This window comes from Andrena cerasifolii, chromosome 6 (genome assembly GCF_050908995.1).
Source record: "Andrena cerasifolii isolate SP2316 chromosome 6, iyAndCera1_principal, whole genome shotgun sequence".
Lineage (NCBI taxonomy): Eukaryota > Metazoa > Arthropoda > Insecta > Hymenoptera > Andrenidae > Andrena > Andrena cerasifolii.
The window spans coordinates 7,075,860-7,091,164 of NC_135123.1; the positions used below are offsets into that span (position 1 = coordinate 7,075,860).

The 15,305-nt window shown below is 48.4% G+C and overlaps 1 protein-coding gene across 3 annotated transcripts in view; it reads left to right on the forward strand.

Annotated features, from left to right (window-relative positions):
* Positions 1-12,843, forward strand: part of Mglur (metabotropic Glutamate Receptor) — a 30,750-nt gene extending 17,907 nt beyond the window's left edge. For all 3 annotated transcript variants that reach the window (XM_076813703.1, XM_076813705.1, XM_076813704.1), the window contains 4 exons: positions 4,266-4,378; positions 5,684-6,340; positions 6,453-6,924; positions 10,216-12,843. In XM_076813703.1, the coding sequence (XP_076669818.1) occupies positions 4,266-4,378; positions 5,684-6,340; positions 6,453-6,924; positions 10,216-10,361 (1,388 nt within the window). In that variant the 3' untranslated portion in view covers positions 10,362-12,843. The remainder of the gene's footprint in view (positions 1-4,265; positions 4,379-5,683; positions 6,341-6,452; positions 6,925-10,215) is intronic.
* The last annotated feature ends 2,462 nt before the right edge of the window (positions 12,844-15,305 follow it).

Consider the following 15,305-nt stretch of genomic DNA (forward strand, 5'->3'; position numbering starts at 1 on the left):
AAAAATTAATGATAAGAAATGATAGTACTAATGAAATCACAACAGTGGGTAATAGTAACCATTACATTTATGATAATCTTGTCGACAAGAAAGTTTAAAAAAGTGATCGAAGCAATAATAAATTTCAGAATGACTGTAACGAGCGAACACTGTTTCTTTCATATCTTTATCAACGAGACAGTCTAAACATGTCACTGACATCATTAGTATTATCATTTATTATCATTAATTTTTTCTAATTATTATCTATCATTAAAGAGTTATCATTCATTTACTATAATGTATTTTCATATAATAGAGATATTTAAATTTGAACAGGCAGATTTGTCATTCTCTTTCCCTCGTTTCTCTTCTTTCCCCTGTTCCACCTTCGTTGATTTTTCAAGGTAAGACCAGCTGTTCGGAGCATCTTTTATTTACATTTTTGTGACCCGTGTGACATATACTTTCGATCTATATAAAGAAATCTGCGTGACTCCATCATCAATTGAATAGTGTTCCTTGTAAGGGGACTGGGCAGTCAGATCGCTCGAAGATCAAGCATTCCTTTGGGAATTAATTACAAGGAGAATTATTCTGCGCTTTTGCCCTGACTACGAAAAAAACGGAAGTTCCGATCAACTTGAAATTTGTACAGCACGTTCAAACTATATATTCCTTTCTGGATTGTGCCTCAGCATAAAGTGCAGAATCTCTAGTTTCCGAGATAAAAAAAAACAGCCATCTGTGTACCGCGAAAATCGACATTTATCGTACAAATCGCCTTCTCCTAGTCGCTATTTTAATAATTCGGGTTCTGGGAGAAACATATTCCAAAGAAACATGGCAATATAAGGGCATCTCCCTGTGGCGCCATTCGTAAAATAGATATGTAGAGAAAGAAAATATTTGTTACTCTACACGGTAGTAATAAACATTGCGTAAAAGGAGAAGTATGTGCTTGCTTTCATCTCCTCGTAATTAATGCGCAAAAAATAGGTACTTGATTTTCCAGCGATTTGACTGCTTAAGGGGTCATGCTCAGTCAGGAGGCCGAAAAAAGGGTGGCCTTTGGAAATTTTTTACTCAAAAGCTATAACACATTTCTCAAAAAATCTTTTAAGGATTGCATCTAGTACCGTGCATCGGAATTTTTTTAATTAAAACTATTTATCAATAACTAAGTTATTGTCCATCACTCGAAGCTTCTCTAAAAAGGAAAAAAGATTTTTTGAGAAATGTGTTATAGCTTTTGAGTAAAGAATTTCCAAAGACCACCCATTTTTCGGCCTCCTGACTGAGCACGACCCCTTAAATGGTCCCTTTAACAAGATACTCGGCAGTTCAGAGAAGCTTGACTTCCCGGCCATCAAGTAACCTAATCACCAGGTTAAACATTTAGAAGCGGGTAGATGACGTGCCAGCGAATGCCTGCAAATGAAAAGCTTCCGAAAACCAGCGTAAAGCCCCCGCCTGAAACAGATAGGAGCGTTCCTACCCGCTTCACCGGAGATCCCTCGAGCCCGGGCGGAAAACGAATTTTCGTCTGTCGGCTGAAAAACGCCGAGAGATGTAGAGTCCGGTTCTCCAGTTGAAAAAGCAACGATCCCTCTGGCCGGTCGAGCCTGAAACGAACGAGCGAGCGAAACACAGACGGCGGTGCGCGTTTTTATCCGCGTACTCCAGCGCGATAAAGGCAGACCCGTTAAAAAGGGTTGAGGTAGAACTACTCGTCCGAGGCCAGGCCAGGCACTCCGTCACTCCTGCGGAGGAGGGTGGAGATCGCTGGAGGGTGTGGGATCGCTGGGAGAACGTGGAAAATGCGAGAAAAGAGACAGAGGGGGGGGGGGGGGCGGTAGGGTGTATCGCAGGGGGGATCGTGCTGTATCGATCCAAAATGCGTGCAGTCCGATGTCATTGTTTTTTACACTCTGCTGATGCGTCAGGACACGTGAGACATAACGCGAGAATTATCAGCGGAAAGCGAGCCACCCCTTTCCCGCTCCCCTACGTTCCACACCTCCCGCCTTTCTTTCGTGGCGACCGGACGACCTTCCAACTTGTATCACAGGATCGAATCGGACGTGTCCGCCGTTATCGATTGCGTTCGGTTGACGCGCGTCGGCGGGGTGATTTCCACGAAATGACCGGGAAATAATGGGGCTGGTTTCGGTGACTCGGCGGGCTTAGATCGATGCCTGGGGTCGAGCTTCCGCGCGACCGTAAAACGGATCGAACGGGACTCCTCGGCGATTTCAGCCCTCCCTCCCCCTCGGGAATCGTCACCGTCGCGCCGATTCATCTGCTCGATGAAGCGCCGGACGCAGCATTGTTTTTAACGCCGATTGTTCGCTGCTGGATCCGCGGGGCTAACGCGAATTGTTGCACGAACGCGGCACGCTCGGGGCTGATTTTTTATGCCACGAAGAAGGATGCGTGCGGCGAGCATTATGCCGCGCTCTGACCTAATCAGATACGCGCTTATATTACCGCTCCCCACTGGCAACCAGGGAAAGTATTAAGCATTGTGCAACTGGTTACCGTGTATTACTTCCACCCGAGTGGAGCAAACGGCGAAATGGCCGAGTGCGCCTGCACTGGAACGAAGGACACGGATGCATGTAGGTAATGCGCACCGTGGCGACCGTTCCCTTTTAACTCGTCACTCCGAGGATTCCAGCTTGATTTTCCTTTAAGAGAGACTCGTTCGACGATCCGCCCGAATACTAGCTGAAGTAATATCCACCTCCGAATTGCGAAGCGCCTGGACACCGAGGACTCAATCGAACTGGACGGCGAACGTTGCTCGCGTGCACGCGTAATATCGCGGGAGGAAATGCGGGGAGCAGAAATCGCGCCAGCGTGTATCTGCCCGCTCGATATCGAGCAGCTAAATCGAGAGTTATCGAAACGGTTTCGGGAATCCGCCTCTCGCCTATCTCCCCAGACACTTGGCTGGTGGCGAGGGGCGCGTGTTGTCGATCGCATTAAAAACAAAGTGGAATATAATTTTCGCCGGCGATCGGGTTATTCCGCAGCAGGAATCGCGGCCGTCCCCGGGGCACAATCGCGTGTCAATTACGCCCGGGCGGAAGAGCGATAATTAAAAGCTATATTGCCCGGGATCGGACGCCCTCGGACGTGTATCTATTAAAACCGAAGCTCGCGCGTGTAATAAGTAAACGCGGGAGCCTCGAGCCGGCGGGCATAAATTCGCCGTGTAAATTTAACGAATCGCCTCCCTCGCTTCCCCGAAATGAAGCGCGGGCTCTCCTGTAATTGAATACGGCGAAAAATTTTGGGAGCGGCCGGCAAGCGACGCGGATCTCTCAAAGCTGCAGGTGCATTATCACGGTAACGAGGCAAAATTGATTTGCACAGCGGTGAAAGGGCAGGGACACCTTCTGCGCGCAGAATTTCGCGCGCGAGAGCAATTACGTTTCGTAACCTGAGTGCACGCCCAGCTGCCTTTAACTCAAATTATGCAGCGTAAAAATTCTAACGATCAAAGTGGCGTTGCCTGCGGAAGCATCGTGCTCGAAGATGCTGCGCCACCGGGTGATCTAATAGCAGCTGGGTTGTGGGATTCATTGGACGTCAGTGACAAGCAGTAGAATAGGCGGTCGTTGGTCAGACGCCTCGACTTTAGGGAATCAATTCAATCAATGGGGCTGGCCGATCGTGAATGGTGTTGAATACACGAATATTCGACGCCTTTGCCGAATCGTAAGCGTACTAATAACACGAGAACTTATATCGCGTTACTGTAATTAATTAATGACTCTGTACATGTGAATTAAGTAACTAATGGTATATTTAAAAATGTAGTTAATACAGAGCAGTGGTCGATTCAGCTGTTGCTAGCTTGACTATTTTCTTCGATCTGACATTTTGCTTTCGCTGAGGCCTTGCGAAGCCTTCAAACCCCTGCAGGGGTGTGTCTAAGCAAAAGATGCTAAATATCCTATTCGTTGAAGATGGTAGAGAAAACGGAAAGGGAAAGTACTCTTTCCAAGAAACCGATCGGACGGTTTATTGTCGTCCAGATAGCTCTCGACTCGGCCCAACGGGCCCTATTTTATGGAGACAGTTGTAAATAATCGGGTCCCAAGCGTTAGGCCCGGACAGGCAAACCAAGTGCCAGCCACGTGCGGTGTGACGAAGCTCGAAGCTCGATAATAAACTGTCCGCGCTCAACAAATGGTGTTATTTTGCTCGATGGTGTCGGCTTCGTTAGCTTCTGGAACGAGCGTGGCAAGGATTAAAGAATACAAGCGATCTTTCAGACGCTGCTGGCAGCGAGGTGAAGTTCGACGAGCACGGTGACGGCCTGGCGCGGTACGAGATCCTCAACTTCCGGAAATCGGACCAGAACGGGACTAATGGATACCACTATCGGGCAAGTGAAAGTACTTTCGACTTATCCCCATCCTCCCCGATTAATTAGAACTTTTTCAAATACGGCCTTTCTTCTCTATTTTCCCACCACCCTCGGTCAGCCGAACTTTTAACGGGGCGCTGCTTTCGGCACTTTTAACCGCTCGCTCCGGTGAATTAATATCGAAATTCGAGTTATCTGCTATTGAAGTCGGCGGGTTTGAACGGCCGGGAGAGATAATTAATCCTTTCGGGTAACTCGGAGCAAGCGTGACTCTTTGAACGCGTCTCCGCTGACAAACTCGAACGAGTCCCTTCATTTTTTAATTAAAGAGTCGTAGATATAGATATATTCCTCCATGGGAATATTAACGCGAGGTAATCTTCTCCCACGTGTGGAAGTGTAAATAGAGAAGCAGAGAGGAGGAAACGAGGCTACTTTCCTTACCCCGTACGCTCGCGTATCCAATTAACGATTGTTTTTCGATAACAATCGTAAATCAAGGGAGGGTCGAGTGAAGTGCTACATTCCGAATGATAAAGTAGCCAGGGGAGGACATAAATTGCAACGTGACCTTCGTTGCGTCCGCCATCCTACGTTACGTGCAACTTACACGATGAAATATAACTTTCGCTTCCCGGAGCAGGTAACGTTAAATCGTCAAAACGCGCGGGTTTTATAGCCCCCGACTGAGCCATTAATAAAAAAAAAAAAAAGTGCCGCCGTACGTTCGCTGATAACGGATAGAATAAAATCCTCTTCGACTCTGCGCCGCTCGTATCTCAGTTTCCACGCGGGGAGCGTATACATCTCGTTATCGGAATGGACTATCTAAGGAACGATGAATTTCAAGAGGTGGAATATTCGTGAAAATAATTCATCCCGGATGGGAACAGCGGGGACAGGGGCGAGCAGCGTTGAAACGGGGCGAATAATTCAATTCTCCCCTGTTCGATAGCAGACGTTTCAATTTTACAAGTATTCCTATCGAAAACTAATTCAGAGGAGAGGGTGCGTGTAGCGGATATCGAGTGCCGCCTAAAAGTGGAGCAGAGTATCGTGCCGACGGGTTCTCGCCCGAATATTCGACCAATCGCATTCGAACGTTTCAACGTCAATCAATGCAGCTCTGAAATGTTGCGTTTCCACTCAGCTTTTATTTCTATAAAAAATTTCTGTCGCGACACGTCGGCGCGAGAGCGCCCCGGGCCGCCTACACGCTCTCTCCTGCCTCGACGAATATAATAAAACAGAAAGTCCCCCGGGGAGAAAGCAATGGATGCTGAGAAAAGGAACGACGGTTAACGATGCGAAATCCCGCGCCAGGTGGTGGGCAAGTGGTTCAACTCGCTGGACATCCGGACGGAGGAGATGGTCTGGGCGAGGGGCACGAAGGACATACCGATGTCCGCGTGCTCCCTGCCCTGCAAGCCAGGTATGATAAAGAAGCAACAGGGTGACACTTGTTGCTGGGTGTGCGACCAGTGCGAGGAGTACGAGTTCGTCTACGACGAGTACACCTGCGTGGACTGCGGCCCGGGTCACTGGCCGCACGAGGACAAGCGGGGCTGCTACCAGCTGCCGATCAACCACATCAGGTGGAGCAGCGCGTTCGCGATCGTTCCAGCGGTGATTTCGTGCCTTGGCATCGCGGCCACCCTCGCGGTCGCCTGCCTACTCTTCCATCACCGGAACACGCCGGTGGTGAGGGCGTCCGGTCGCGAGCTCACGATCATTCTGCTGGCCGGGGTGCTCGTCTGCTACCTCAACACCTTCCTCCTGCTCGCCACGCCCACCACTGTCACCTGCATCCTGCAGAGGTTCGGCGTGGGGGTGAGCTTCAGCGCGGTGTACGGCGCCCTGCTGACCAAGACCAACAGGATCGCCAGGATCTTCGACTCCGCCTCGAGATCAGCTGTCAGGCCCAGGTACATCAGCCCCGCTTCGCAGGTCTGCATCGCTGCCGCCCTGATCGCGCTGCAGGTAAGATGCTGGTAGAATTAAGAAGTACCTAAGCGTGAACTGTACAGTCTGGTGTCATCTTCCGCTGCCTGGGTATAATCTTGCAAGGGTGATTGTATTTCTGCCCCGCCAGGTGGTCCTAACTCTGGTGTGGATGATCATCGAGCCTCCGGGCACTCGCTTCTCGTATCCAGATCGCAAGCAAGTGATCCTCAAGTGTAATATACAGGACATGAGCTTCCTGTTCTCTCAGCTGTACAACGCGCTGCTGATCCTCATCTCCACGCTCTACGCGGTGAAGACGCGCAAGATACCGGAGAACTTCAACGAGAGCAAGTTCATCGGTTTCACCATGTACACGACGTGCATCATTTGGCTGGCGTTCGTGCCGATCTACTTCGGTACCGGAAACGCCCACGAGACCCAAATTACCACGCTCTGCGTGGCGATCAGCCTGAGCGCCTCGGTGACCCTGGTCTGCCTCTACTCGCCCAAGATCTACATCATCGTCTTCCAGCCGGACAAGAACATCCGCAGGAAGGTGACAATGGGCGACAAGTTCAAGAAGCAGGGCAGCAGCGCGGGCACCTCTTCCATCACCAAGTGTAAGTAATCGGCCTCGTGCGAGCGATTTATTCCGCGCCAGAAGACCCCAGCTCCTCCCGTCCGTCTGCAAATCTCCTATCAGTCGCTCGACGATCTCACTTTCCTCCCACGTCTGACAAAAATCGGCCCGCACTGGCAACATCCCCGCAGCCTGATCCCTTTATTAAACGACCACCGGGCAACCGCCTCGCGTCTCATCGAGTCGAACGCGAGAAGAAGTTTAAAGACCCTCGCCAACGAGAAGGAGCCCCAGCGCGACGTTCCATTTTAAAAAGAAGACGCTTCCTCGCCTCCCTCGGCAATCCGCGGGGATGAGGATGGCGCGGGGAACGGTGTTTAATAATGCCCCCGGAATACGCTGACTCGGTCGCAAATTATGAAGCCCCCCCGCCGCCCGAAACACGCCGGTGAACTCGGCTCGCTGCCAAACACTTTGTATCGCGCGACTCCACTTCCCGCGCTCCTGTATTTTCTTCGCGGTGCCCGCACTTCACCGCGACACGAAGCCAACCAATTTGCACGTCATTAACGTGGGGAACAAGGGGAGACAAACTTTCCATCCGCCTCCAAATTGATTCGCTAGGGTTGCCAGTGAGGACGGCTGCCACGCTACCCCTTTAACCGAGACAAAAGCCGGCGAGGAACGAATTAGGAACTTCATAATCTCGAATTCCTATGTTGCACCCTGTAGTTTCTTATTCTTATCCTCATTACGGGTCTCCTTAGTCTCGACCTCCCCGCTCCCTCTCGCCCCAGGCACACTTGGAACACTGGGAGTTGTTCTGCGCGAGACAAAAGCTCGCTGAGCACGGGCAAAGGGACTCGCAAACGATCGGTACTCGATACTAATTGCCCTCATTTCTTGTTATTCTTCTCGTTCTACCGCCCTCTCTCCTGAAATGCTTGAGCCTTCGACGGGAGGGGTGCAAATTTGAGGAACGCGCTGAGTACACAGTCGCCCTTTACCAATTTCTTTGGCCCCGGAGTCTCTGAAAATTCGTAATTAATTCACGAGCACTGTCTACACTGCGAATGAACTTTCGGAAAATTTCACGGTCGATTCTTCCCGGAAGGAACAGTCTCTCTGCCTTGGGCTGTTCGAAATTACGCGGGCCGCGTAACGCGGTTATATTTTCCCGGGGATAATACTTAATGTGGATTCGATTGTTGCCAGAGGCATCGGCACCCGTCCAATTTCCGTATGGAAATCGATTCCCGCCCATTTACCACTGTCTATTGTAATTACGGGGCCGGTTACACGGCTGGGTACCGTGCAATCACCGAGGATTACGCTGCGAACGATAATGGCCAGAATTGTTCTTGCCGGGGCTAAATTATTAAGTTAATTCTTGGATCTGCTGGGTCGCGTCCATTTATCTCTCCACCCGCCGGCGACGAGAGCTTTAGGGCCCTCGACAGAGCCAGCCCGTATTCCCCGCGGGCATTTTCGCAGGGCAGATATGAAAGTTTCGCAGGGACTGGCCTTAGTAGCTGGACAGCCATCGGTTGATCTTCGAAAGTTAAATAGGAGCCTCCTTTAATCTCCCGGAATCAAGCGAAGAGATTCATCCTGCGTCGCGTAATAATATCACCATAAAGAAACTTCAAAAAAGTAAAAAAAAATTACGCCAAGTATTTGACTTCCAGGCCGCGGACATCTAGGCAAATGTCTAGATGTTACATTTTATCTTCGCACTATTAAAATTTCCGCGTTAATGGAATGTATGAACACAGCATTTTAGCTGTGTATATGTAGTTGTGTCGTCTTAAGCGCAGTTGGAAAGCACCTTTATGTACTTGCAGCTCATTTTGATTTCACATTTTTTTTTTATATTCTAATTATTATTATCGTCTATTCTGTTGTGATTTATTTGATAATACTCTTTTTCGTCCTCGACTTTTTTATGTATGTACTTCGCTTATTATTTTACTTTTTTGAAGGTTTTTTGCGGGAGCTCACTTCTTTTTGCAAAGATAATTTGCGTAGGGAATGATTTTAGATAATTTTTAATATTATAAATTACAAATTATCACGGGACAGAATTAAGGATAAATCCAGTCACAGCATCATTTTACGCTTCGATTATATACACATATATATACATAAAATCCTCAGATTAGTTAAGAATAAAAAACAGTTTGATGATATTCAAACATGTCGCAATTCAAATTTCTGCAACTTACCTTGTGTTTGAGACTGCATTTTGGTTGCAATTCAATGGTATTATGTTGACGAAAAAATTTTTGGAGAAGACGAAGAAAAATCTTAAAATTTCCGACTGATCCATGAGACGATATTACGATATCTCTGTTATGCGCGGACCGATTTTATTGAAATTGGTCTTATTCGAAAGCTTATACGCGGTTTACATAAGAAAAATGCCTTTAAATTTAGGAAATATTGCAGGCGCGATAAGATATTAACGAAATAAGTATCAGGTTAGTTTGGAATAGCCCGGCGACGAGTAAATGATAGCAGTCGACATATACAGGGTGTCTTTTCTGTACTTTCTTTCCTGTACTCGGCGTCGAGACGCTACCGCGTCTCTAGATTGATCTATCGTTTGAATGAAATCAATGTTGAAATTGTCAGAGGACTCTAGAGTAGAGCGAGTTAAAAATTCACGGAGCTCGATTTTCCAAGGGAGACATATCTCACAGGGCAGTCTGATATCCGTATCCTTAGAGAACGACGGACACGCGAGTTTTCTCTGGCTCTGGTAACCCAAAATCAAGGTTGCCTGCCGGCGATCGATCGGCCGGAATGTATTATTAACCGCGTACTAATTATCCGTTCGTTATCAGAGGAGCCGAAACACGCAGTTAATATTGCACGAGAGGAAATACGCCATTGGCGCGATCGAACCTCTTAACGCTAATTACAATCGACATTTTTCAACCCCGGGGGAGGGCCGTGAGAACTCGTCCTTGTTCGCGCCGTCGACTGGCATCAGCCACCAGAATAACTACGTTTTTTTTCTCGCACCTCGGGCCTTTCTTAACCCTTTTACCAGGGGACAATCGATACGTCGACGACGCCTCGCTGAAATGATTGCGCGTCAAGATGTCCTTCATTCTAGCAGCATTCTTTTTCCCCTGCCTTTCTCAACCATTCTCCCCTTTGACGTCGCATCAATTCGTCAAAGTTTCAGCCGCGATCCCACGTTCTCCTATCGCACTTGGTCGCGCCTTGTCGCGCGCCCAGGTTCCCTACCAATCTCACTGTCCCACGAGTATGATTTTAGGGGCGGAAAGACGAACGTCGTATGGCCAATGCTTGCACGTTTCAGACACCGGCGGCGAGCTGACCAGCGAGAGCATGCCGCTGCAGAGCGCGCTGACGGCCGCGGTCCAGACGTCCGTGGGCGTGACGGAGATCTCCCTGACGTCCAACACATCGGCCAAAACTAATAACGAGCAAGTGGCCCAACTATAGAGGCTACTTTCGCGGCCCGTAATTCAGATCTCAGAGCGGGCTGGTGTCCTGGCGGCCGGCCAGCCGATAAGACAGGCCGGAGGGGCCGCGAGTGAATAGTGCGAATGTGTGCTAATAAAATAAAAAAAGAAAGAAAAGAAACGGGAAAGCAAAGGATTCTGCGGCCTTGCTAGGCCCCCGAAAGGAACGTTGTGCGTATAATCTGGGGGGGAGGCGTGGGAGGTGTGTGAACGGGGGCGAACGACGCTGATAAGGGAGCGGTTGCTCGCGAACCGTGTCAGGCGGGTAAACGGAGCGCCGTCTTTCGCGTGGCGTTTCCTACGCGACCACTTTGAATCCCCCCGACGGACGGAGGCGGTGGGCAAGCTCGGGCTATTTACGTGGACTCGATAGATGGCTAAACTCCCCCGAGGAGAGTCCGCGGTGCGCGTGGACGGGAATGTGGACGCGTTTAGGCGCTTCGCTAAGCGTGAACGATGGAGATCGGTCGGGGGGGGGGATTAGAGAGCACGAAATAAGAGAAGATATACGAGTCGCATCGACGAATGCGAAGATGCCTACGTTGCCTATTGTCTACTAACGACGCCGATTACATCTCCATTGACGTCTGCGTTCACTCATCGCGCCGGTATAATCGAGACCACTCGTATCGCGATCTCATTGTTGTCGTTATTGTTACTGTTAACGTTACCTTCGTAAATTATATATGAATGATATACACGCATATTCACGCATATATATATACACACATGTATCTATATATATATATATTGGTATTGTACACGAGAACTGGCGGTGGCACGAGCCCGAGGGGCCGTTTCGGCACCCGGCTGCCGAATAATTCGCCAAGGTGCGCAACGGAGGAGTGGAGGACGATCTGGGGGGGGGCAAATGAATTTTTCCAACGTTTGTATCGTTTATTGGCTTAACGAACCGACTAATTGGCAGAGATTAAAGTCGCGCGTCGGGAGTTGAATTCGATCGGGATTTAATAACAACGCCCGATAGGCGTTTACTCTCGGCGCTCGATTCGAGACGCGCCGCGATTTGGCCGGGAACGGTTCGCTCGCGCGAATGTAATTAGCCCGCTGGAGTGATTCGACGTGTTCCCATTGTCCATTCCTCCCGCGCGGACCGTTCGCGGGGCGAGCGGAGAAAATACTCCCGTTCCGGAGTGTCGCGCGGACGACAGATGCCCGCGTACCGTGCACAGGCACTGTGCGTCGTCGCGCGATTACTCAATTTCATTCCCGAGTCCCCGGGCGAATTAATTGCAGATAAATATCTGTTATTCCATTCGCGGGACGGGCCTCGGCTTGGATATCTGAATCGATTCCCCGACGAAGTCACTTTGCAATTCCACGGCTCCGGCTTGAAAGAGTGGCCCCGTCGATATCGTTACGTTCTTCCCATCCTCGCGAACGTTTCAGCGGGATGTTACCGGGTCTGGCAGGCGAGAGATCCTCGCCCGAAAAGCCACGGATACGTACTCCTGGAAGGCTCCGTTCCGGCGCTACCTGAACCGTCCCCTGACTGATCGCCGTGTTGTTCTCGCGAGTAATTAGAGTCTTTAAAGTCTGAGAGATTTATTTGCGTCGTTTTTAGCTCAGATGTTTATCGTACGTTAACGGGGGGGCGGCGATTCCGAGCGCAAATACCGGCGGCGTATTTTCGTTCTCGACGGAAATCTCGTCCGCGACTGCGTTAGTCGCCGGCAGCCGATCGAGGCAGAGGGAAGAGACGTCGCGCTCGAGAACAATGACCGAAACTCCGGAGCACGGGCGCAGAGAGCGAGATGGGGTGGCGAGATTGCAGAGGGAAGAAAATTTGAAACTAGGCCGACGGCGGGCAACGTGCAAATTCGATACACTTCTTCCCCCACGAACGGTAGACAATAAATAAATCGCTTTGAAAGGCGAACTCCAACCCGGCCCGACCAATATCACGATTCACACTCGACCTGTTCAATTACGTCACTCCGATTCCGTTGTCCGAGGCGGCTGACGATATTTAGCTTTTAGTTGAGGACACGTGAAAGGGACGATCGCGACGTCAAATATGTTTGTAGAGCGTTGAATTGCTAGCTAATCGAGGTAAGTTCCGACGCGGGAACAATGGTGCGCTTCGAAGATTGCAATTCCGAAGGCAGGCGACCGAGAGGCCTCCTTTGCCGCTCCGCTCGGTGGAAAGGGAAGCTAGATTAGATTAGGGTATATCGAATTATAAATTGATAGGAAAGAATTGCGATCTTCGACGAAGATTCGCGGACTATGCGGGAGAATGACTCGGGGTAGCTGTCGCGAGTGCCTCGCAGAATTCTGTGTTTCTCGAGAGCGAGTGTGTGATGACTGTTAACGCGATAGGGGGACGAGCATGCATATTTCGACGCGAAGCCGTGAATCCGAAGCATCGTACAAAAGATAACTTTGTATCTTTTATTATAACACTGAGCATTGAAATAGATCTGCCCCGTCAAAACGAACGTTTGCATTTAATAAATTAACCTTCCTGCCTTCGTCCTTTCCTGCAGCCACCGGGGTCGGTAAAAAATTCAGAGCATCGCGTTTCAAATGTACTATAAATCCAGTGCACGATGAACATATACACCATGAATAAAATACTGAGCGTTAATTAAATATGCAGCCTGTCTCGACTCCATTCCCTGCAGCCTTACGATTAATTTATCCCTCGTTCAAGTTTCTAACGCCGCGAAAAGGTGGATATGCATCGGGAACACCATCTCAGAGATCGCAGCTCGAAGCATTATCTGGAAATATCCCGTGTAAATAATTCTTGTGGTCCGAGAACGCGCAGGATCCATATATAGGATCCGATGACGCAAGCGTCACATTTGCTTCATGACTTATGGAAATGTAACCCGATTTCGGCGGCCGATAAATTAGCAGCGGGACGAGAATCAAATTATCCGGAGCTTTCGGCTCCGCGTCCTCGGATAGAACCGATTGCATATCGAGAGTAAGCCTGCTTTTAATACCCTCCGATATAGGCTCGCAAAGGGACCGTCTGGAAAAGCGCGTAATAGAAGAAAAAAATTAGCAAAATTATGCACGAGATCTTGCTTCTGTCATAGGACAGACCTAACATCGTTTCGCATCTGACTTCGTGGGAACTCAATGACTATAATGAACTGCGCGTTCAGGAACAACGATGCCGAGTGCATTCGACTCGATGATGGAAGATGGTAAAGTTAGCGAAGTGGTCTTTTTCAGGACTTCTTGCGTCATTCCAGCCAGAGGCGAGAACCAGAGACACTGAAGGTGAGTCGGAGTTAGAGAAACGGTATGCGACGCGGAAAGTATAATACAGATAAATTACAAGGTATAAATTATGAGAAACTGTAACTGTAATATCTAGAAGAATCACAAATTCAAAATTTCAGTCAGTTCGACTTCAACCGTGAAATCAGCGAATCTGTGTGCATGTCACAGTGTATATTATACTAGCTTTACTAGGCTTCGCTCGAAATTTAGATTCTGATGTTATAACAAAAATATTTATTAGTTTCTTTTTGTGAAAATAGTCACATTCATCTGGATTAGTCAGGCGTAATGAGCTGAGGCACGTTTCGTGATTCCAGAGCTTATCGTTCGAAAGTTTTTAAGAGACAGACAAACGCACAAACATATAGAAGCTTTCTGCTTTATATATTAAGATATAGCGTTTAACAGGAGTTCACTAGAATGTAGCCATTATCTAGAACACTTTCTGAGAAATTCTTTCCTAGTGTCCGATCACATATCTCAGTGATACAGATGCGTGTAGAAAGTGCAGGGTGCATGGTTGCATCGCTACATAAAGAGTGACCCAAAAATAAGGCCTTCTTTAGCCTCTTTTTGGTCCCACGATTTTCGAACGGAATTTTGTGCCAAATGATACCTTACGAGACATCGATCAAAAGAAATTTTCAAGTCCAGGTGACAATTAATTTCTGAGATATGGCAGGTCAAAGAAGTGAAAATTCGTTAACGCATCAACCGCACGATAAAAAAAAACACCCACTACACAGACATTTATATTTTTTTCCGTGAATCAAAGTTCAAATTCGTTGATAGCAGTAAGCAAAACCCCTGGAAGTAATTGTTTAAATTATCGGACTGACATAAAAGTCCGTACATCGAAGCGTATGAGTTGACGCGTTAACGAATTTTCACTTCTTTGATCTCGCATATCTCAGAAACTAATTGTCATCTGAACTTGAAATTTTCGTGTGACTGATGTCTCATCATAAGGGGATCGTTTAATTCAAGCCTTGAACAGATTTAACTTGGGAAACGATCGGGCTAAAAAATTATCTCCAGCAACGTTAAAACATCGAAGGACGGTGGACCCTCGCATTGAGTTCCTAACCGCGAGAGTAATCGGTCGGATAAACGGGTTAGGATGCTACGGTGCATCCTAATTCTCGATATCTCGACTCCTTCAATCCCTTCGATTCGACTATGTGGAATATTTAACAAGCTTCCACTGCAGTACAAGTATCTATCATATAGGAGGCTTTTTGAGAAGCGCTTAGATGTTTAGAATGCACGGAGTACATGGCTGCAGTTGCGAATCGAGTAAATTTAGCAATCTGCATTGCTACGTAAAATCACTTAAGGCCTTGGGAGATTCTAGCTTGTCTGGGGAACGATCGAGCCCGACAACAGCCTCTGTCAAAGTCAAAACATTGAAATACGTTTCGACCTCGCAGTCAGTTCCCAAAAGCGATCGTGATCGGACGTGAACTAGTTAAAGTGCCACGGTGCATCTTAACTGGCGACATCTCGCTTCGTGCATTAATTCCATCGGTGACTGAATTATGTGGGAGGCCTTTAAACAGAAGTTCACTGTGATATACCCTTCACCTAGAAGACTTTCGGGAAAACTCTTTCCACGAGTCTGGACCAATCCTCCCACTACTCAAACGCCTGAAGAATAAACGGG